Source organism: Vipera berus (assembly GCF_964194415.1).
Source record: "Vipera berus genome assembly, chromosome: 1".
Taxonomy (NCBI): domain Eukaryota; kingdom Metazoa; phylum Chordata; class Lepidosauria; order Squamata; family Viperidae; genus Vipera; species Vipera berus.
In genome coordinates, this window is record NC_138202.1 from 167,967,184 (window position 1) to 167,991,788 (window position 24,605).

Sequence of the window (24,605 nt, forward strand, 5' to 3'; positions counted from 1 at the left end):
CTTTCGAACTGCTAGGTTGGCAGAAGCTGGGAAGAGTAACAGGCGCTCACTCTGTTATGCGGCACTCAGGATTCGACCCACCAAACCGCTGACCTTCTGATCGACAAGCTCAGCGTCCTAACCCACTGAGCCACCGCGTCCCTAGATATTATTATAAAAGGATAAAATAAATTCAAAAATATATGCTAAATATAAAATATGGTACTACATATTTACAGAATATAAAAAGAAAGAATCTGGTTTATTATTTAAAAATGCTCAGGAAGCAATTAGTTTAAAAACCTGCAGTAAAATTTAGAAATGCCTAACTAGCAGGGCTTTATATATAGCTTTTGACTATATATTTATAATAAAAAACCAGTCAATGATTTAGTTTTGATAATACTGCTTTAAGGAGCCTAAGAAGGTGATAATTGTGCACCCATTTGCACTGAATCACATTGATTGATTTGAATCCAGATTTTTGCACAGCCGTACTAAAGCTTGTATTAATTTAAACCTTTGGCTTTTAAAATAGAAATTTAAATGAAATTGAAGTCTTGTGACATGGAAAGCACTAATTTATTTCTTCCTCTACATTTTTGTTACAAAACATTGTCCTCCTTATTTTCAAGGTTTATTACAGTTGCAATAAGCTGATATAATATTGCTCTGCAGAGTGGAGGATTAAACTTCTTTTTCTAAATTTCTAGATTCCAGAGTATCTAATAATTGAAATAATTATTCTAAACTGTGTATTGTCATACAGGTTCAACAATTATATCCAAAGGAGTCCAATAATATTCTGTTGCCTAAGGATCCATATAGCAAGGAATCAGTCTTCAGGCAAATTTATTTATTTATTTATTTATTTGGATTTATATACCGCCCCTCTCCGAAGGGACTCGGGGCGGTGTACAGGGCAATTAAAACACTATAAACAACACATAATGTATAAAAATTAAAATGTAATTAAATCAAATAGCCCCCAAAAAAAGACATTCTAAAATTTAAAATTTTTAAAATTTAAGATCTAAAATCCCAGTCCCTCAGTCCAGGCCGGCAAGTTCAAATAGCCAAGTCTTCAGGTCGCAGCGAAACGAGCGAAGGTCGGGAGCCATCCGGAGCTCAACCGGAAGCTGATTCCAGAGGGCAGGCGCACCCACAGAGAATGCTCTCCCCCTGGGGGCCGCCAGTCGACATTCCCTGACCGACGGCACCCTGAGGAGGCCCTCTCTGTGGGAGCGCACAGGGCGATGGGAAGTTAACGCCGGCAAAAGGTGCTCCCATAAATAACCCAGACCCATGCCATTTAGGGCTTTATAGGTCATCACCAGCACCTTGAATCTCACCCGGAAGACAACTGGAAGCCAATGCAGCTCGCGGAGCAGAGGTGTTACATGGGAGTATCGGGAGACCCCCATCACAACTCGCACGGCCGCATTCTGCACCAGCTGGAGCCTCCGAGTGGTATTCAAGGGCAGCCCCATGTAGAGAGCGTTGCAGTAGTCTATCCGAGAGGTCACGAGCGCATGAGTGACTGTGCGTAGGGCATCCCGGTCCAAATAGGGCCGCAACTGGCGCAACAGGCAAACCTGGGCAAAAGCCCCCCTAGTCACAGCTCCTATATGATCTTCAAAATTGAGCTGTGAATCAAGGAGGACACCCAAGTTGCAAGCCCTATCTACGGTGGGTAACACCCCACCCCCTATAGATAAAGATGGAATAGAATGGACAACCCAAGATGCCGGTACGCACAGCCACTCGGTCTTGTCAATTACCTATGAGAATAAAACAAAGTGATCTGCAGTCACAATGCTGTATATTCAGCAAATTCTGTATACAAGTCAGAGTGATTGGATAATGTCAGATTGAGAAGATAAAGTGAGCTAGTTCTGGATCACAGCCTTTTTTTCCTGCAATTCTATGTAATAATCATAGGGGGATAAAATCACAGCATTAATTTTACAGTAAAAAGTCTGGCTCCTGACTGGCAAATCCCCAGGGGAATAGAGAGACCTAAAGGTTGCTATAGAAAACTTTGATAAATAACTTGTATGCTATAGTGTTAAATAATGTGGGTAATATAAGAATAGTAGATCTTAAAATGAAACATCATACAGTGCTCAAATCCTTTCAATAACAATTGCCCCATCCACCAGCTTGACTATTTGTTTCTTTCTTTTCCGACGTATTCTCATGACACCTTTTTGTCCCTTCTTTGAAATGAAACCTGGGTGGGGAAAAAAAAAAAAGAAATGACAAAATATACTAAACAGCATGCCATATTTTTCTCTTTCTTTCTCCACCTCAATTTCCCGCCCTTCTTTTTGTTGTTTCCCTTTTGTCTAATTATATATTGCAAACTCCTTAAAGTGGGAACATTTAAAAAAAACCAACAGCTGTCACAATTTTGGACTGACAATATACAGCAATTGTTCCATAGCTGAAAGCATTACGATAAGAGATATTGACACCTTTGGGTTTACCTACACACTTCTATTTCATTAGGACAAATAAAAGATTAACAAACCAAAAGCTTGTTTATGAAAGGCACAGGTGTGGTCTTCTGGGAGGGGAAACCCAGGAAGTGGCCCTTTTTTGTCATGACTTCTGCCCTCTGGAATAATATTCCCCCTGAGATTTGTATGATCGCCATCCCGACCTTAACTTGACCTCAAGACCTGCCCCCCCCAAGTGTTGAGTTACAGTAGATGGTAGAGCAACTGTGTGGCGTTTTGGTGTTGTTTTTCCAAATTCGTCTCCTTAAGGTTTCATACACTCATACCTTTTGTTTTATTTTGCGACCTGCCCAGAATTGTAAAAAAAAAATAAAAATAAAAAATAGGGTAGCCTATGAACGAATGAATGGAAACTGGTATCAAAAACGCAAGGAGACAATTCTCTTTGGAATAATCTCCAGCCCTGCGGAAAAAATAAAAGTCAGATCTATTTCTAACCAGGAATTCCTTCAGATGATTCTTATTTTTTTTATCCTGCCTTTATTATAACTCAGGGTGGTGAATGTACTGTACCTAATACTCTTCCTCCTTCTATTTTCCCTACAACAACCCTGTGAGGGGTTGGGATGAGAGAGAGCGAGGGATTGGCCCAAAGTCACCCAGCTGGCTTTCATGCCTAAGGTGGGTCTATAACTCACTGTCTCCTGGTTTCCAGGCTAGCATCTTTATCACATCAAACTGGCTCTCTTTATTTGTTACAGGTGTATTCCACTCTTTCTGTATGGAGATCAGTGCATTGTACATGTTCCCCCTCCTCCCCCATTTTGCAAATATTCCATAGTCCTACAAGTTAGTGTGAAGTAGGTTATTGGAGTAACAGTTAATGACATCAACAGAATATCGGGCTTCTATGGTCCTAGTTAGGTACTTATTCCAGTATTCTCGACTGCCTCACAGTGCAGCATTCAAAAGAGATGCTTCAAAACAGAACAGGGAAGGGGGCCTTGTGAGTGTGTTGAAGTACAATCCTAAGAGCTGCAGCCAGCATCACTCATAGGGAGAGAGGGTGAAAATTCAGCAACCCCTGATGAGGTTTCCAGCCCCATTAGATTGGCGAAGCATACCGATTGGTTGCTATCGCAAACGTTAAAAGCTTGTGTATTGCACTCAAACTCCGAACAGGAGACAGTCTGAATCTTTTCTATTTAGCTGTGCTAATGGCTGTGTTTAGGGCTTCCAGAAGATACAATCTGTAGATGGTTCTTAAAGGGGAGTAATAGGACAGACTTCTTTGACTTGTGGTGTTGTTGTTAGCTGCGAAGTCCTCCAGGCCTTCCTGTCCTCTACCATCTTTTGGAGTCCATCTAGGCCAGGGGTGTCAAACTCAATTTCATTGAGGGCCGCATCAGCATTGCGGTTTCCCTCAGGGGGCCGGGTGGGTATGGCCTAGGTGGGCGTGACCTACTGGGTGGGCGTGGCTAGAGTGCGTATGGCCTACTGGGTGGGCGTGGCCAGCTCTACAACGTTCGCATCAAGGGTGCCTATGGGGGCCTGGGCAGGAGTGGGACAGATCTGAGGGTCTCTGGCAGAAGGAGGGTCTCTGGGCCAGGGCCAAGGCAGTGGGGGCCATTCCCTCACTGTTTCCAGGATGGCTTCGTGGGCCACATGAAACCACTTCGCGGGCCGGATCTGGCCCCCGGGCCTTGTGTTTGACATGTCTGATCTAGGCTCACGCCTGCTGCTTCAGTGACTCCATCCAGCCACCTCACTCTCTGTCATCCCCTTCTTCTCTTGCCCTCAATCTTTCCCAGCATTAGGCTCTTCTCCAGTGAGTCCTTCCTTCTCATTAGGTGGCCAAAGTATTTGAGTTTTAGCTTCAGGATCTGGCCTTCTAAAGAGCAGTCAGGGTTGATCTCCTCTAGGACTGACCGGTTTGATCATCTTGCAGTCCAATGGACTTGCAGGAGTCTTCTCCAGCACCATAGCTCAAAGGCCTCGATTCTTTGGCGCTTGGCCTTTCTTATGGTCCAGCTTTCACTGCCATACATTGCAACTGGGAAGACCATAGCCTTGACTATATGCACTTTTGTTGACAGGGTGATGTCTCTGCTTTTTAGTGTGCTGTCTAGATTTGCCATGGCTTTCCTCCCCAGGAGCAAGGGTCTTGACTTGTGTACTCAGTAGTAATACTTTACAAATGAAGGCAAATATACGTGTCCCAGGATAATGTGGCAAAATCCAATCTGGGTCAGTCACCAGGACCAGAGATTTAGTCTTCTGAGCCTTCAGACTTGTGCTGGAGCCCATCTTCAGAGAACCTCTCTCTACTATTCCAATATGTATTCCAATAAAGAGAAGTTCCCTGAACATGAACTCAAGCATGAGTCCAAAAGCTCGGAAGAGTTTAAACCTCTGGTCATGGTGACAGACCCAGATTGGATTTTGAAGTAATACTTTAACAAAGAATACTTCAATTCAAGCTTGCGACTGTACCTTTCTTACACATTTGCACACAGGCCTTCCTAGAGGTAAAATTATTTTCATTCCCACCACATCCAGTGTAGCTGAATGGACGGCATCTTCCAGTAGTTTGATTAAAGAAGAACCGTTTCTCATTTGCTTTGCAAAGTCCTCTGTCCATGGGCATCACACAAAGAGAAGGGAGCAGAAATAAGTCTAGGCATAATAAGTAAGAAAACATGGTGAGAAATAGAAGAATCCTGTATTCTTGTATTTTTGGTTCTATGATAAATACCTATTTCTCCTGTATTGCACTGAAGTTCTCATAATTTAAAATGGGTGTCTCTGTGGTATGTGTGCGCGCATGTGTATTGTTGGGGAGGTTTTTAAGTCAAAGGAAAGTATCAAAATTGAATGTGATTGTACATGCATAAAAGCATAAAACAGTGAAATACACACACTTAATATTATAATTGTCATACAATATAAATAGACCATTTAAAAATAAATAAAAATAGAAGTGAAATCCATAGTGGCATGAATACAAGCGAACAGTAAAATAAATCATGAAAAAGAACTGAATTTTCACGATAAAATCACAGGTATTTTATCCCAGACTATACCAATCTCACGCTCTCCAAATGTGGTGGATCAACACCCCCTTTCCCACCCAATGAGGCCAATGGACATGAAGGCTGTGGATGATGGGAATTCTCAGTCGAGCATGCCTAGATTAACAGTTTGTGGCAATGTCATGCTGCACTAATAAATGTGACTTCCAAGATAAATCATAAATCATAAATAAATCAACCCTTGATTGAATTTGTTTAAAATGTGCAATGTTCTAGCCACTGTTCCAATTAGGTACATAGTTTCTAGGTTTAACCAAGCTCAACATGAATGGTTGTTTTCCCCCCAATATCATTATCTCATTAAAACCATTGTGAAATTGTATTTAAGCATCACATCCCACTATTTACAAGGTCGCTCCTTTTGTAAGCTGCTGCTTTCACATGTTTGTGAAAAACGCATTCTAGCAGCTAAAATTGTTCTCTAAAAACTTGATGTTTCAAGAAACTACGAGACACCATGACATTCAGCACTTCTGAGACTTGTCCACTTTGGAACAATGCTGTCTGTTTGAAGACAAGGAAGGAAGACTGAAAAACGGCACATGTTTTTAAGAGAGATAATCAAACAAAGAAGAAAAGAGATAACCCAGAGATATGATGGTATGAGAAGCTCATAGAAGGTACACTGCAGCTCTGACTTGAAAGTTTGGGGAGAGCTAGATAAAGTGATTTCTGCTAGTGGGACTTCCCTGGCCAAGTCAGAGACTACAGTTCTGACTCCATAGCCCAGGGGTCTTCAAACTTGACCCTTTTATGACTTGTGGACTTCAACTCCCAGAATTCCTCAGCCAGTCCACAAGTCATAAAAGGGCCAAGTTTGAAGACCCTTGCCATAGCCTTAGGACCAAGCACCAAGAACTAGGACTGAGCACCAAGAACTAGAAGCAGCACTGGCCAGTGAAGCTAGTAGTCATTTTAATTTCTTATTATATTGCTGCAAACTGATATTATATTAGGGTATTATCAAACACACGCACATACACACACACACACACACACACACACACACACACACACACACACAGTGTCAATTATATGTTATGTTAGCAGTATTCAGCAACAATCCCAACAAATGTCAGGTTTCTGGAGCAGCCAAAGAATCTCAGGCGTCTGACACTGGCCACAGCATGTTACGCAAAGCCTATAGTATTCCTGCTGAAAGATAATTGTACTTCTCCGCTTGTGCCTGGAAATGAAACCAAAATGCAGTTTAAGGGGTGTTTTACAACTAGATTCATAGTCCTTTCTAGCATTTGATCCTAGATACCTTCAGAAGTGTACTCAAGCATTAAAACAAATGGACAAGCAGAAAACAACAATAAAAGAGTTACTGTCATTGTGAGACTAAGGAGTAAAGAATGTTGTCTTATGAAACAACCACGAAAGAGAAACAGCAATAAGTCTATTTGGTGCAAAGATACCAGTGATTTGTGTGAAAAATCAAGAGGGTTTTATGAAACTTAAGCAAAGCAAGGACTGGTTATTGGAGGCTTTAAGGGCCTTGATTTTCTAGATGAGAAATAATGATATAGTATTATGGCATCCAAACCTGCCCAGGTTCATAGCTTATAAAAAAAGCAATTAAAAAGCTGAAGCTTAAATTATTTTACAAAACTAAGTAAAGTCTTAAATTATATGTATGTGCTGCTAGGTTACAGGAAAAAAAACAACCCATGGGGAAAAAGGGGAAATAGCAATTTGCTTATAAAATGCCAGGAAAGAAATCTCTCCCTCAGTCAGTTTAGACTCAAACTAAACATAGAGAACACGTCTTTTCATTGAATAGAAAGCAACAGATTCATCTTGTGATTCTGAGGGGGTCCTTTTCTATGAAACTATTGAACAAGCTTTTCTTCAGTGTCTTTCGTGCTCCTTGCACAGAACATGCAGGATTTTTAATTTAAACTCACTTTCGGTTTATCACAGTGGTTGACTGAAGGCATTTTTGGTGTCAAGAGAAAGTGAACGAGGTGCTTAATTCTACACTGGGCAGATGATACAACTTTGCACATCAAAGCCCCTTCCTTTAGGAAGACAAGAAACAATGGATGGAAACTAAAGAAGGAGAGAAGCAACCTAAAACTAAGGAGAAATTTCCTAACAGTGAGAACAATTAACCAGTGGAATGGCTTGCTTCCAGAAGTTGTGGGTGCTTTTAAGAAGAGACTGGACCGCCACTTGTCTGGAATGTTATAAGAGTCTCCTGCTCGAAAAGAGGGTTGAGCTAGAAGACCTCCAAGGTCCCTTCCAACTGTTATTCTATGTTCTATATTATGTTAGCAGAGCCATTTCCTAGAACATCGTGAGGTGTTTCTTAATCCCCTTAATCTCGCATTTTGAATTTATTCTTTTGCCTCTTCTGTGAAGATGGCCAAATGGAGACATGCAGACATATGAATGGACTCACACACATACCCACAAAAAGAAACAGCATGAAGTTGAAGAAAGTAGCTAAGTAGGTGGATGAAATTCTGTCCATAAAATTTTCCTATCTATGAATATCTATAAAGAGAAATATTAGAACATTGTCTATTGCCTTTTGACCATTCAAAAACAGCACAATGACAGTTGTGGCAACGTGACTGAAGCCCTGCCTCTTTGCATATGCCCGTGACATCAACACATATAAGAAGGGGTGGAACGTCAGTCATATTGCTGTGGCCACCATCTTGCCTTTATTGATTCCCTCTCCATAAAACTCTCTCTGCTGTCCAAGACACTTTTTCCAAATTTCAAAAGTCTGTGTGTCTGTAGTCTTTCTCTTTGTGTATGTGTGCGCATGTGTGTTTGTGTGTGTGTGTGTGTGTGTGTGTTTCATACCCCTGCTGTAAGGATTATGATAGCTAATTATGAAATACTATTTTCCATTAAAATATACAATTAACAACAGAGCAGTAATAAATTGCTGATATTATTTAACTACCACAAAGAATACTTGGTAGCTGTCTGTTTTGTCAAGGAATGATACTATAGGAGTCAGTTGACCCAAAAAGAATAATAGTTCAGCAGACCGGTATCTAAACTCAGAGATAATAGCAACATTTCATGCCTTGCTAAAGCCATTTGAAAACAGTTCATAAATTAAGGGCATCTTCAAATCTCTTTCATTAGAGTGAAATTTTATCTAGTTCTTTTCTATATGATTGTCTGATTACTTTTGCCACTTACCAAGAAGATTGGTGCGCAAGCAAAAAGGGCAAATTAAATTGTTTCCATTAAGCCCTGCAAGTTGGCTTTATATCTTGTTAGGCATTTAGAGGAAGATACATTGGTGCGTGTGCATGAATGTGTGTTTATTTGTGTGTATCTGAGTAATATAGAAGTATTTCTTGGCTGGTCATTTAGCAAATGTTTGAAGTTACAACAGACACTCCCCCCCCCAGCAAAAAATACCCCATAGTTGTTTGCCCTTATGACCAATCACAGGGATGCTACAGCACATCCCCCCCAGCCTATCTCACCCTCCCCCCATTTTCCCCATCAGGCCCCACTCTCTCTTCCTTTCCCATCACCCACTGCACACTTGCCTTTCGAAGAATTCTGGAGTTTGGATTTAGAAAACACAGGGTATTGGGCCCAGTGGGATGGAAAGCAGGCCCAAGGCCTGTGGGCCTCCTGAGGAGCAGGAAGTGGACCATGGGATGCCTTAAAGGTGGGGAAGGCTTTGGCAGGCCGTGGCCAGGGTCTCCTCCAGAGCCCAAGCCACCCCATGCTTTCCTTAATGATCTGTATGTTCATTAAACAACCTCATTGGGAAGAGCAGGGATGATCACATGGGTACTTCACTTAATGACCATCATGATGTCTGACTGTAATGGACAAGTTCCATTACAGTCATGAGTAGAGGACTACCTGTAATGTGATCTCATCAGGATTTTGTAATTCTGTCAGACTGTTCCTCACTGTGGCTCTATAGGAGTGCCAAGGTATTCTTAGAAGATAGCACTCCTAAATTCTCAGAATTAGAACTGAGAACTTCTAAGCTACCATGCTTTCCCAATGATATGTACCCCTGACTGCATAGGTTTACGTTTTGAGTGGATTGTCCAAATTCAACAGCAGGTCCTTGCCTACGCAAGGAAGAAGAATCAACCGAAAGGCATAAAAACATGAGATGTGTTTAGCTGCTCAATCAAGGCAAGCACCAAAAAAGTACTGTTAGTTACTCTTGAAACAGTTTTAACGCTTTCTTTATTTATCTACTCAGAACATTTCTGTGCCATCCTTCATCTTGATTGGATTTTGGGTGACACAAGAGAGCCTTTCCTCCATCCCATTGCTGGATTAGGTGATTATAGCCCAAGCAAAGTTCTATGTTCTGTCACGAATGAAGCCAAGATATAGAAAAACCACACAGCACTTTCCCATCATAGGCAGTCCCAAAGTTCATTAAGAAGATCTCCCTGGACTTCTCTTACAGGCACTCCAGTTTTCTAGCCAGCATGCATAATCCACAAACTACCAGCCAGTTCCCACATCCGAATGCAAGTGCAGATGGCCAGCAGAAAAATATAGCAACCGTGATCAGTCTTTTTCCAGCTGTTCCTTTCTCCCTGACGTATAACTGTGGATCATAAAAATGAGAAGTCTCACTCTCCAATATGGCGTACTCTCGTGGAAAAACAATGGCAATAAACCTTTCAAAGAGAGTTCTCAGATAAAAAAAAATCAGGAGCAATAAAAATAAAAGAAGAGCAAAAACAACAAAAGGGATTTATTTTTGCCACTAACAATTACCTCAGAAATGTTAGTATTTATTATTTCTTTCCCTATATTTATATATCCCAAGTCTCAAGACTCTAGGAGATATGCAGGACAGTTAGGTAAAAATTAAAAATGAAATGAAATGAATGAAACTCTGATTTCATTTATTAATGAGGATTTTATAGTCTATTTTTTTGTTTTGGCTTCCCTGGACTCATCTATTTTTCCTCAGTGATATTTGGAGGGAGAGTCATTAGTCTAAAGACCAAGTGCATATTCCTGATGTGAACACAGTAGTGGCACTGACTCCTTCAGGCAGAAAGCAGTAAAATATAAATCCAGCACATTCAGAAGGAATAATCTGTCAGATAACATGCTAGGTGCTACAATGCATTGTGTGACTATTCCCATGTTGCAATGGCATGTTAGAAATTTGAGATCTCCTCTGTAAACTATAGTTTTGCAGTGGCACAGTCAAAACAGAAATTCCCAGAACTTTCTCCCAGTACTAGTTAGCAGGGCTGAGCGTGTTTTTGGTTGTTACCAGTCAGAATAAATAATATAATATGCACCATGTGATCCTGGTTAAGGAAACTTCATATGTTCCTTTCTATATAAATAATATAAATAAAATTATTATTATTATTATTATTATTATTATTATTATTATTATTATTATTATTATTATTATTATTATTATTTAGGCCTTATATATGAGAGTGATAAAAAGGAACTTTACTATCTTTTAGGAGAATGCACCGAGAAGCAGCTTTTCCATGGAGGGCAGGCACAAACACCTGACTTTTAAAAAGCAAGTATACAGATGATGGAATACAGAGGAAATTTTAAAAAAATGGAGTAATCAGTCACCAAGCTTTGCACAACCCCCCCCCCCTTAGTTAAATAAACTGAATGCCCTTCAGAATCACTAGAGGCAAAGTAGAAACACGACCGGGGAAAATTCAGATTAGAAATGTAGAGCGAGCCTAATTCTTACTCAGGAATAAATTATTAATACATACCTTGTTTAATAAGTGGAGCACTATTATTACTAATGGTACTAAAAACCATGTGGCCATCATCTATTTGTAGCGAATTGGCTGAGGGGACTGAAATTTAAAAAAAAAAGTCTGATCAAAATGGTATATCGGGACAGAGAAAATGGTGATTAACATTTATTTAATACCCAAAGGTTGTAGCTTCCTGAAATCCTCTTTTCATTTGAACTTACTTAAAGGTAAGAAGCAATTTTCACTTCTTTTACATTTGTTTACGTAAAACTGAAGCAGGAGTTTATTCCGACCTTCTGTTCTGCACCATACTAGCTTGCTAATGCATAATTTAGGCAGTTCTTTCACTGGAGACTTTTCTGATTCCTTACTGTCTTTGCTTTTTGTCCCCAATTATAAAGGCACATGATAGCAACCACCCATAGAAGCAACCTTCAAACTGAGCATGGGAATGAATTTCTATTGTAGCTTAGCACACACACGCCTCTTCCCACACGCTTCGAATTCTATAAATTCCAAGACCCATCAGCTATTGGTAGTTCAGCCAATAAAAGCTGGTGATAGTTGCTTTATAAAAAGATCTGGAAGGTCAGAGCCTCTCCATTCTTACATTACACTAACAGGCACTGAAAGATGCGGTTAAGAACCCATGAAGCAGCTCTACTTACCCCTGTCATGGCAGGTATTTTGGCATTCTTGCAAAGATTTAAAGTTGTTTTGGTTTCCCAGGCAACCACCATATTGGAATTTTTCACATTGCTGTGACTCTTTGTTGTAGAAATACCTGGTAATTAATCCTCGGCAGACACCAGGGTCATTCTCCAAAAGGCAGAAGGCAGGCTTTTCTGTGAATTAGGATTGTTTCAGAGAAGAAAATCATGTCATTCTTTTCCACTGTTATTGCTACTGAACCCTCTTAATTTCATGACCAAATCATTCGGTTCTAACTAAAGTTAAATGCTGCTCAGTCCCTTTTTTTTTAATTAAAAAGTTTTACAAAAACAAAGTTTTACAATATATCCCCAAATCCCCCCCCACCCCAAACCCGCCCACTTCCCCCCCCACTTCCCAGAGCTAAATACAGGATTATAGTTATAATAATCATATTCTAAATAAAAATTATGCAAATATACAATTAACCAAATTCATAATGTGCTTTAACTCCCCTTTAACATAACTACAATCAAAGTACCAATAACAATATCCCACTAAAATCTACTCGTAAGCTAAATGGAACTTTTTAGTCCCATATTTGTTCTGAATATAATCTATCCATCTCCTCCAAACTGAAATATATCTTTCCTGCGAATGATCTTTCAAATAAGCAGAAATCTTAGACATCTCTGCAATATTCGAAACTTTAAACACCCATTCTTCTATAGTAGGCAAACTATCCTTCTTCCAATATTGTCCCACCAGTAACCGTGCTGCTGTTATCATATTCAACATCAAATTAATTTCTTTAACATCACAATCTACAATAATACCCAATAAAAACAATTGCGGAGAAAACTTTATCTTTCTCTTAAAAATCTCAGTCCCTTTGACTTCAGGAGGGAAGATGTAGGAAATCCTTCAGCACTCTAGTTTTATAGGTGGAAGATTTTAACATATTCAGAATGTGACACCTAATGTAATTGTGGTGTATTAATCCACCGCAGCTGGCTAAGGACTTGCTATATACTCTGCTTTGGTTTGCAAATAATATGGCTGGTTCAGTTTCCAGGATAGACATAACAGAGACGGAACGTGATGAGTTTCACAAGCCTGGTTTATTCTGGTATGTTTCGAGCCACAGTTAGTCAATAGCCCTCAAGAGAGTGGTAAACCTTTGATGCTGCCATAATATTTAATATTTAATTTCAGAGTCCAGATGGCCCCACTTTTTCAAAAAGGTGAGCTACGATAGAAAATCTCTCTCACAAAACTATGAGATATGTATCTTTTTTCTTTCTTCCTTATACTCAGTTGTCAGGCTTAAACTCAGCTATATTTACACAGTCTTCAAAGGTAGGCTACAAAAATCATCTCACCACAAACTGCTGAAAGTAAGAACAGCTGATACAACTTCTAATACAGCTGGAAAATGGACAATAGTTTCAAAAACATGCTCGAAAAGACAGCATAAAGATAACTCGGCTAAATTTGTCAATTAGGTATCAGACTTCTCATTCTGTTATTTATTTACAAAATGTATATCCTGCCTTTCTTTCAGGAGCTCCAGGTGGCATATACACATACCACTCCCTCGTCTCACTTTTTATACCAACAACAGTGCTGTGAATCAGGTTGGGCTGAGGGAACAATTGGTCCAAAGTTACAAAATATACATCTGGGGGTAGATCTGAACTTGGTTATCCCACTTTTAATGTATCAGTTTACACACTATATCTATGTTAGTCTAATTACAGAGAAATGCTCTCCATCATTTCATTTTAAACTCAAACTTTAAACCTAAGGGGCCAAACTTAAATTTTGGTGATATGGGAAGAAATTAGTTTATTTAAGGATGAACCAAACTAATTGTTAGTGGTATTCAGAGGTCTTTCTGCTTGATCCCTATATCTCCTAAGAATACATAGTACTGTCCTCTGTCAGTTTTTGGTTCCAGAAATTGAGGTCTGAAATGAAATCAACTTTAATGCAATTCTTCCAAAACTGTGGATTCTTATGGGTAAAAATATCCTTCTGAATAATATTTTTTTAAAAAAAGAATATCTGTCTTGCAACATACTGATTCTAACTCTCATGTCACTGCTTTCCTAGTACTTTGATTGGTTTCAATGGGATTCAAGATAATGGTACCTTTACAATCAAGATATTCATCTTTAAGGCAAAGAAGATAGCCACTTAAAATCTAATTAACTAAGGATAATTGAGTTGATGTGATATGAACACTAATAATTTACCTTGGCAATTTTCATTTCTCATTCATTATTCATTTTACAATACAAACTTAATTGCAATACAATTATATTACATTATACATTGTAAATTGTAAGTTAAAATTATTGTATTGCATTGTACTGTTAATATGAAGCCCTCCAAAATCAAACAACATAAATAAAAGTGATCTCATTCTTGAGCCCCTCTACTTCTTACAGATGAAAGATATATAAAAAAATCGTAATTATTGTTTCCTATGATAAGTACAGCGATCTTATAAGTTAATAAGAACTTGAGACATTTGAATAAAATCTGTATAGTAACTTAACCCAGCCATATTTCTGTTGGTTAATTATTTCTTAATACTGAGAGATGACAAAACACAATAAAACAGTAAGTTACCATTCTTAAGTCTTGTTTTCTTTGTCTTCTCTCGCACATCTGTAATTGAAAAAGTAATTTTAAACTGGATCTAGAAATGGGTAAAAATCCTCACATGGGTATAGTCTTTCTCTTTCTCTCCTTTATATAACTGCACATCACAGTTACTTAAAAATGTATACTTTTGTCACTGCTGCATTTATGTAGAACCCCATTCTTTCAGAAATATAAAAAGTGAAAATGCTAAAGCATTAGTGTCATTGTTAGACTATGCATGTGTTCTTCTGAATACATTAATTTTATGTAATTTATCAAATATATATGCTACTCATCTCGCAGTGCGAGCTGACCACTGAGCAGTTAATATACTTTAACATAGTTTAACAACTTGGCTCCAGAAGCGGTGAGAGCTCCAACACTGGAAGTTTTTAAGAAGAGACTGGACAACCATTTGTCTGAAATGGTATAGGGTTTCCTGCCTGAGCAGGGGGTTGGACTAGATGACCTCCAAGGTCCCTTCCAATTCTCTTGTTGTTGTTGTTATTATTATTATTATTATTATTATTACGATTTTTTTAAAAAATCAGAATAAAAATCAAGAAAGAAAGACACATGTATAGTGCTGGGGACAATAATTCACAAATCACATATCAATGGCCTGTGCAACATCCTAGCTCAGTACCAGGAGGAAGAACTAGGTCTAAAGGCCAGGAGGATCAGAGCCATCTGAATCTCAGCGATTGGGAGGAAATGCTGTTCAACAGGACAGCCACAGCCACGGAGTTCCTGGGTTCTATAAAATAAAACTCTTTAATAGATGACACTTGTAACATGTCAACTCAGTTCAATCTGGTTGGGCAGGCTGAGATGATTGAAAGATAGTAGCAACAAACTTGGCTGAAAATGATGAAGCCTGATATAAGAAATGTACACAAAGCATCTAAACTAATTTCAGCAACTAGACAAGCAAGAGGCAATACCCTGGGTTCTAGTAACCAAACAAACTCGAAAGAGATTACAAATTGTACATGTTGCAGAACACCTTATAATCATGATTCTTTTTCAAACCTTATAAGTGTACAATTATTCATTTTACAGATGCATCAGAAAATGTTACTATGGCATCCTTTTTCAGTTCCAAATTCAGAGGGGCTCCATGCAGTTTTGTTTTCCATGGGTATTTTTATTTATTATCTGTCAAGTTTAGGTACTGCCCATCTTACAGGGTGACTCTGGGCGGTATATAGTTAAAAGCATAAAAGCCGCATAAAAATACAGTGCATCAATAAGAAGAGCCAAATTAAAAAAAAAAGAATAAAATAAGTTAGACCAGGGGTCCCTAACCTTGGCAATTTTAAGACTTGTGGATTTGCTGGCTGAGGAATTCTGGGAATTGAAGTCCACAAGTCTTAAAGTCGCCAAGGTTGGGGACCCCTGAGTTAGACGTTAAAAGGTGTGTGTGTGGGGGGGGGGCGGAGATGTCAAGGTGCCAATCATCCCCAGGATTGCTTGCTGTCAGTGAGCCGCATTCGAGTTGGCCGAGCCAGGTCTTCAAACTCCTTCAAAATGCCAGGAGACTGACGGCCCACCTCACTTCTAAAGGGAGAATATTCCAGAATATGGGGACAATGAAAGAGAAGGCCCTTTTTCTGGACCCCACCAGTCAAAATTCTTTAAATGAAAGGTTCTGTAACATAACTTCCTCGTTTGCATGATGTAACCTTCCTTCTCATGTTAAGAGGACTTTGAATTTTCTTGGAGATTAAGGTTAAGGGGCAATCCTTTCTCCCTTGGAGACCGGGATCTTATTTCTTCATCTGGCTTTTGTTATGTTTGAATTAAACACTTCACCTTATGCTGCATCTACTACGCACCCTTAAACATGCACCTGGGGCCCTGACTGGTTTAGCTTCTCTAGATCAGCATATAAATTCAGGATGTTTATTATACTTGCCCACTGCTGTGCTTTCACTTGCCTTGACTGAATAAGTAAGATTTGTTTTTTCTGGCAGAAAAATTTATTAAAAGTTGCTCCTTGGGATTCTCTGAATCAGCCAGCTATTTGATAGGACTTTTCTCTGCTGGAAACTGTGGAATAACTAAACCCCCGCGCTGAATTAACTTCTTGGTTATAAGGTATATTTCCCACTTGGACTTTTAGTATATACGGGCATAACTTTATTACACAGTTAGTGCACTTTTTTTTTTACAAGACCCTTCACCAGCAAAAAGATTGCGACTTGCTGAAGGCTCAGATGATTAGCATTTTTTAGCAATGAAGTATTTTTTAATTAAACTATGTATATTGGCTTTCTTTTGCACACTTAATAGACCATAGTACAATGTAAACATCACATTTATATACACTGAGAAACCAAAACATTTGTGATTTGCTTTATTGCAATATTTGCTTCATTATGGAACCAAACCTACAATATATCTGAGGAAGGCTTGTATTACTAAACTTGGATAACATCTGCTTTATGTGTGTAGTGTTAGTACTGACTGAAATTTAAAACATGGAAATTGCCTACCAGCAGGCATGTCAAACTGCCGGCCTGCAGGCCGGATATGTCACACCGAAACCGTGCCCACCCCATTGTTGGCAATGGGGAAAAAGTCGTGATATGTCACGTGACGTTGCGAGTGTGACATGCCTGGTCTACAGCACCAAATGTATATCTGTGGTAATGTGGGGTAGGGTGATGGATACATAGGAGTTAATGTTGATTTTGCCTGTGAAAATGAGATATGGAGCTTACTATTCAAAATACTTTTTCAAAGTTTTATGTTTATCTTTGATCTATTTTTAATTCCAAGAGGTACCAGAGTTCAGGTGTACAAGGGTGTTTCACATGCACATGGCACCAAATTTAATTTGTGATGTCTCCAGGGACGGCTGTAATCACTGATACTTTGGGAAACTACAAGAATAGGGCAAGTTGGATCATTGATCTAATTTGGTGCAAGGCTGTTTCCTAGAGTCTTATGTTTCCTAAGACTACCCTAGAACAGATATACAGCCCCCAATACAAGCAATAAGCAATATCCAGCTCCTCATTGCAAGATTCCCTGCCCCTACTGCTGCATATACAGAACAGGATGAAATATATCTACCCTAAATCATAACAAGTTTTTTTTAAAATGACACTATCCTTGCCTGCTTTGTAGTTCTGTTTTTTTTTAAAACTTAATTTCAAAAATACAATCTGACAATAATATAGCGGTAACTATTCTTGAATCTACTGTTAGAGGGAAATACTTTTTTTCCACGATAACACCTAAACACTTGAATTTCCTTCATTTTTCACCTTTTGGAAATGTCTGAAATAATTTTTATTCCAATGTGCAGTCAATGTTTTATGTTTCCTTGGGGATATCATGAACATGTTTTCTGGGGTCAAAAAAGTCAATCTGGCTTCTGTGATCGTACAATGCATGTAAAAATGTGGCAAGGTGTTGACTATAAGGTCCCAGTCACAATCATTACTTTTTTCATGCCCCCTCTGCCTTATACAGACCTCTGGATGTTGAAGAATAAAAAGAAAGAAAGAAAGAAAGAAAGAAAGAAAGAAAGAAAGAAAGAAAGAAAGAAAGAAAGAAAGAAAGAAAGAAAGAAAGAAAGAAAGAAAGAAAGAAAGAAAGAAAGAAAGAAAGAAAGAAAGAATCCGGGATGACAGTGAAGATGCTTATAGGGAAGAGGTGAATGCTCTGGTGGACTGGTGCAATAAAAGTAACCTGGTTCTAAATGTTGATAAAACAATGGAGATCATTGTAGATTTTAGAAAGAGCTGGGATAGTCATACTCCACTCAGTATCAAGGACGCAGCTGTCGAGGTGGTCCACAGTATTAAGTACCTGGGGGTGCAGATAACTAACAATCTGAATTGGTCTCTCCACACCTCATCCTTAGTGAAGAGCGCAAACCAGTGTGTGCATTTCCTGCGTGGGATGAGGAGAGCACATCTCTCTCCTACTACCCTGGCCACTTTTTACAGAGGCACAATTGAGAGCATTTTAACAAACTGCATCACTGTCAGGTTTGGTGGCAGCAGAGTCTCAGCTAGAAAGTCCATACAGAGATTGGTAAGGACAGCCAAGAAGATCATAGGAAGCTCGCTCCCTGGTAGTCAGGATGCTGCTTATAAGCACTATGTGCTTAGAGCTCAAAGCATTGTTAGAGACCCCACACACCCTGTTTCTGTTGCTGCCTTCTGGGAGGAGGTTTCGAAGTATTTCTAGCAGGACTACCCAATTAATTCTGTAACAGCTTTGTTCCCTATGCCATCCGTCTGGTAAACTCGCAAGATTCGTTTTTCTCACCATGCACATGTATACATAACCCGAACTAGATTGTGTTGTTTCTCTGTGTCATATAATATATGGGGGTATAGGCATAATTCTGTATTTATTTATTTATTTTTGTCATATTTATGTAGTGTGTAACGGAGGTGGTTACCCTTTGAGAATTGAATGCAATGAAATTTCATTTTAATGTATACCAATTAGTGTACATGCAAAGTGACAATAAAGTTTCTATTCTATTCTAGATAGAAAGACGGACAGATAATTATATATTATTATTATATATATATTATATGACTTATTCTTCTGCACCCAGAGGTCCGTATAAGGAAGAGGGGACAGTCAAAAAGTAATGATTGTGACTGGGACTGTATAATCAACACACACACACAAGTAAAACCTTTCTCACTTTGTTAAAATTCTACACTAGGTCATAAATACTTCCCTCCCGATCATGTACTGTATATATTTGTATACTCTGCAGGTAGTACACAGGATAACAATCTGATAAGTTATCCAAAGAACTGGCTTTTGTGTGAGTCTTAAAAAGAAGTGTTTCTTTTGAAAAAAAAGACAACAAAGAATTGTAGCAAGGTATATACTGACCTTTTATGACACATGCTTCTTGACATTCTTCTAAGGTTAGAAAGTTGTTTTCATTGCCTTGACATCCACCAAAGTTAAAACTTTCACAGTGGCGGGTAAGAATGTTGAAATGATAGCGGGTGTGCAGGGCTTTGCAGGGACCAGAATCAGCTTTCAAGGCACAGATCGACATGCCTAGTATGAGTGGGGATGAATTGAGACCTGAAAGAAGGCAGATAACAGTAGTTCGCATACTGTGTACCCTGATATAAATTGAACAATGTAACAGGCAAAGGTATTTGAAGGAATCTAAACATTATGTATCATATATATTCAGTTCTGTTTCCAAGAGGTAGAATGAAAATATCTGTAAAATATTCCTGCTTGGTCCAACACTACATTTCAGTTTGTGTTTGTGTGTGTGCATCTTCAAGTCAGTGTTGACTTCTGATGACTGCCTGGACTAGACACTGTAGATTTTTTAAAAATCCATTTATTATTTTGATAAATAATACCTGAACAACACAGTACTCCTTCCTCTTTCTATTTTTGTTTAGTAAAATTTTATTTATCCTTGCCTCCTTCTTGGATCTAAAAGAGAGTGATTGACCCAAAGTGACCCATTTGGTTTCATTTCTACGGTAGGATTGGATGCCTCCTAGTTTATAACTTGGTACCCTAACCACTGCATCAAACTGGTTTTCATTCTTTATGTATGGAGTACCATTATGCCCTAAAATCAAATTAGTGATCACCCTGGGAATAAAACAACCATAAATAATTAACTTATAACTGTACTTCATATAGAAACTTGAGGCTTCATAAAGTAAAACTTTTCCACTGGATGTATAAACTCTTGAATTTTCTAAAATCTAGATTTAAGTTTATTTAGTGGAAAGAAAGCACTTGCTTAGTCTGGCATTTTGTCTGCAATCTGAATTTTATTTATTCCTTCCTCCACATTTACTTTAGAACAGAATTTGCTCTTGATAGAAGCAGATGAAAATCCTGACCTTCTGCCCCTTTGTCCAGACAAACTAGAAACCCATTCTGATAATACTCCAGCTTTTTTAAAAAAAATGCCACAAGATTACCCATCTAAAGTAAGAACCGAGTAAAAATTCACTCTGGGCTTTGCCTGGACCAGCCAGTTGCCAGCTTACTTGCAGGATAAAGTAGAGAACAGTACTATCAGCCAGTCAGTCTTGCATGTAGAAGCCCTCCTCACCCCAATTTGTAACAGCACTTATATTAGCTGTTGAGGGAGGCTGCATATGCTAGAGTTTGCAAAGTCCTTCACTATGCCTATCCCACAGGTCGGCAACCTGCGGCTCCGGAGCCGCATGCGGCTCTTTGAGCCGTCTCTTGCGGCTCCCAGCCGCCCGGTGCGCGCGCACCTCTTCCAACGGGCAGTGGTGCGCGCGCACCTCTCCAAATGGAGAGTGGCACCGCCCGTTTGGAGAGGTGCACGCGCACCTCCCCGAATGGGCGGAGGTGCGCGCGCACCTCCCCAAACCTTTGGAGAGGTGCGCGCGTACCTCCGCGCGAATGGGCAGCGGTGCCGCTCTTTCAGGAAGCCCGCCGCGGCCCGTCTGTGAAGCTGCCGAAAGCGGCAGCTTAGCAGACGGACCGCGGCAGCTTCCGCAAAGAGCGGCGCCCCTGCCCATTCCGAGAGGTGCGCGCGCACCTCTCCGAACGACCGGAGGTGCGCGCGTACCTCCGCGCGAATGGGCAGCGGTGCCGCTCTTTCAGGAAGCCCGCCGCGGCCCGTCTGTGAAGCTGCCGAAAGCGGCAGCTTAGCAGACGGGCCGCGGCAGCTTCCGCAAAGAGCGGCGCCCCTGCCCATTCCGAGAGGTGCGCGCGCACCTCTCTGAACGACCGGAGGTGCACGCGCACCTCCGCGCGAATGGGCAGCGGTGCCGCTCTTTCAGGAAGCCCGCCGCGGCCCGTCTGTGAAGCTGCCGAAAGCGGCAGCTTAGCAGACGGGCCGCGGCAGCTTCCGCAAAGAGCGGCGCCCCTGCCCATTCCGAGAGGTGCGCGCGCACCTCTCTGAACGACCGGAGGTGCGCGCGCACCTCCCCAAACCTTTGGGGAGGTGCGCGCGTACCTCCGCGCGAACGGGCAGCGGTGCCGCTCTTTCAGGAAGCTCTTTCAGAAAGCTGCCGCTTTGCAGACGGGCCGTCGCCATCGGGCAACCGGGAACCGGTTCCATCTCATTTTTAAAAAAATGGCAGCCGCGTGCGTCCGCGCATGCGCAAAAAACCTTTTTGCGCATGCGCGTGCATGGACACACGCACGCGGCTCCCTCTTTTTTTAATTTGTGATGGAACCGGTTCCCAGTGGCTCTTTTTCTTTTTTAGGTTGCCGACCCCTGGCCTATCCCATAAATACATATATTAGTTGCTAGTTCCAATATAGTTTTTCAAGAACACTGGAAAAATAAAGATACCTTATCTTTATTTGCTTAAAACTGCTGGCCATACACTGGGAGAGATGTAAGCTTTTTGAGCCTAAAGCCTCTTTGCCTGGATGGCAGGTCTATTTTTTTTAAATCCCATTTATATCCCGCCCTTCTCCTAAGACTCAGGGTGGCTTACAATCTAAAGCACAATGAGCTTAGCAATAGCCTTCATTCTATGTATATGCCTGCTTATTAGGGCTTTCCCCCCCCCCCAAGCGGCATTATTACAAAGTCAGCTTAATTGCCCCCAACAATCTGGGTCCTCATTTTACCTACCTCGGAAGGATGGAAGGCTGAGTCAACCTTGAGCCTGGTGAGACTCGAACCTGCACTAATTGCAGGCAGCTGGTGTTACTTAAGGAGGCATTAGCCCACTGCTCCACCAAGGCAATTCTTCTTACTATGGTTTCTTTATATAACTATTGTGTGCACTATAAGCTTTTTCTTTTGTCAATTCAAGGAACATGTACTCCTTTCAACCTTGTTTATTTTAAAAAAAAAATACTTATTTTCCTCTCTGCTGAAAGTATAATTACTATGCTTATTACCGTAGGATGTACAGTAATTATAAAAAGAAACAAAAATATCACTGACCACGAACAAACTGCTGAAAAGTAGGTTCATTGGTACAATAATTTTTCACTTGCAAGTTAGCATGAAAAAAGACCTTATACTTATATTACATATAGCATGCATTATCTATATAAATTCATATTATATTATTATGGAATAGAATATCTTTACTGTCACTCTGTAACTCACAATGAAATTAAATAAATGTAGTAAATTATGAAGTTCAATATTAAACTCTTAACATTAAAATACAGTATTTTAACTATACATCCCTATATAGACAAATAGCTTCATTCAACTATTTGAGTATGTATTATTGAGCCTTAAAGAAGCATAATTAATCACTAGGGGGCAGCATCTGCCTAGAAATTGCACATCAAAGAGCCATTAATTCCCTGGAAGTTGCAAAACTGTAGTGTGAGACACACTGTTCATTTATTCATTTCCTTTGAAGATTACAAATGATAAATTACCACATCTTAATACGTATGATACAGATTTTTTTTAAGATGACATAAGATGTAATCAGTGTTTAAAGATCCTATTCTTTTAAAGGATATCATTGAAGTCACCTTTTTTCTTTCTTTCTTCAAACTGCTTAGCAGCCTTTTAGTGCAAATGCAAAATCTGGAAAAGATATTCATGTGTGCACATCTGTGGACAGAAATATTTTAGTTTTTTGGTTCTTTTCCTATGAAGTTTAAGAGCAAGAAATCTTCCCCAGTTTTTTGAAGTTAACTGTTCCCAAGTGGCATTTTGCACCCAGTGCTCAAAATCCTGCAACGGTCTTTCTTCTCTTTTCCCTCTCCTGGAGTCAATGAATCAACTCACCATGGGAGAATGTGGGCGTAGGAGCTCCATGTGGCCCATGTGAGAAAGATAAAATTGGCAGCTAGCAGCTGAGGAGTCCAGGGAAAGAGCAGTGAGGTGTGGTAGCCTTTGCCAGCTGGTGAAATGGGGGAAAGTCCAGAAATCAGACAGTGGAATAAGCTAGGAACTCTGCCAAACTTTGATATCAGGGATTTCCCCCGAGCAGGATCCAAGCTGAAATTTCATCGGCTAGGCTTCCCAATCCCCAAAGAACACCCATAAAGCCATCGCTTCTTTCTGTCCTATTAGTGTCGGCATACTCTGGGTCACCTTTGTGAAACAATGTGATTTAGTAAAATTCGGGAAAACCTGTGTTGTGGCATCTGAGATCCAGATGGTCCTGACTCTCTCAAACTGACTTTTTCCACAGGGGATAAGACCAGGATTTTAGAAACAAGACATGCTGTTCAATGGTTGTGTGAGGCATCTCAATGGTTTTTAATTTGGTGTTGCCGTATAGGAGAAGCCCTATTGGCGCAGTGGTTGGAATGCAGTATTGCAAGCTAACAGAGCCTTGGTGGAGCAGTGGGCTAATGCCTCCTTAAGTAACACCAGCTGCCTGCAATTAGTGCAGGTTCGCATCCCACCAGGCTCAAGATTGACTCAGCCTTCCATCCTTCCGAGGTAGGTAAAATGAGGATCCAGATTGTTGGGGGCAATAAGCTGACTTTGTAATAATGCCGCTTGGGGGGGCGCGAAAGCCCTAATAAGCAGGCATATACATAGAATGAAGGCTACTGCTAAGCTTGTAAGCCGCCCTGAGTCTTCGGAGAAGGGCGGGATATAAATGGAATTAAAATAAAATAAATAAAAAATACCGTAACTCTGCCCACAGCCTGGAGTTTGATCCTGACAGGGCTCAAGGTTGACTCAACCTTCCATCCTTTTGAGGGCGGTAACATGAGGAGCAGATTGTTGGGGGCAATAGGCTGACACTGTAATGTAAACCACTGTAAAGCACTATGGAGGGTATACAATCTAAGTCTTATGGCTGTTGCTCTTTTTTTATAGCAAAGTCCTTTGAATTACTTGCATTATTATGCCTGGACAATGCTGAATTCAGACTGCACACCCTCCCAATAAGATAGGAGCCTTAATCAGGGCTCTGCATATTTCAGGGCAAGACTAATCTGATCTTGGATGCAAACCAAATATTGTTGCTTTTGCCAAACAAGTTCCTCTTAAATTATTCCCCCCCCCCCGATCCCATCCTAGGACGGTCCCCAGCAGTTCATTCTAATTATTTTCTTCCTTGCACAGTTGCCATCAATTTAGATCATTCCTGTCTGGCCATGAG

The 24,605-nt window shown here is 40.2% G+C and overlaps 1 protein-coding gene across 7 annotated transcripts in view; it reads right to left on the reverse strand.

The window, feature by feature from the left end:
- Nucleotides 1-860: 860 nt before the first annotated feature.
- TFPI (tissue factor pathway inhibitor) overlaps nt 861-24,605 on the reverse strand; it is a 42,088-nt gene continuing 18,343 nt past the window's right edge. For 4 of the 7 annotated variants that reach the window (XM_081324609.1, XM_081324610.1, XM_081324611.1 and 1 more), the window contains 6 exons: nt 19,426-19,626; nt 14,536-14,574; nt 11,916-12,092; nt 11,260-11,346; nt 4,935-5,117; nt 861-2,212 (listed from right to left, as the gene is read on the reverse strand). In XM_081324609.1, the coding sequence (XP_081180735.1) occupies nt 2,106-2,212; nt 4,935-5,117; nt 11,260-11,346; nt 11,916-12,092; nt 14,536-14,574; nt 19,426-19,626 (794 nt within the window). In that variant the 3' untranslated portion in view covers nt 861-2,105. Of the gene's footprint in view, nt 2,213-4,934; nt 5,118-9,728; nt 10,098-11,259; nt 11,347-11,915; nt 12,093-14,535; nt 14,575-19,425; nt 19,627-23,010; nt 23,239-23,269; nt 23,284-24,605 lie in introns of those variants that run through there. The other 3 variants (XM_081324614.1, XM_081324613.1, XM_081324615.1) reach the window with 3 other exon arrangements.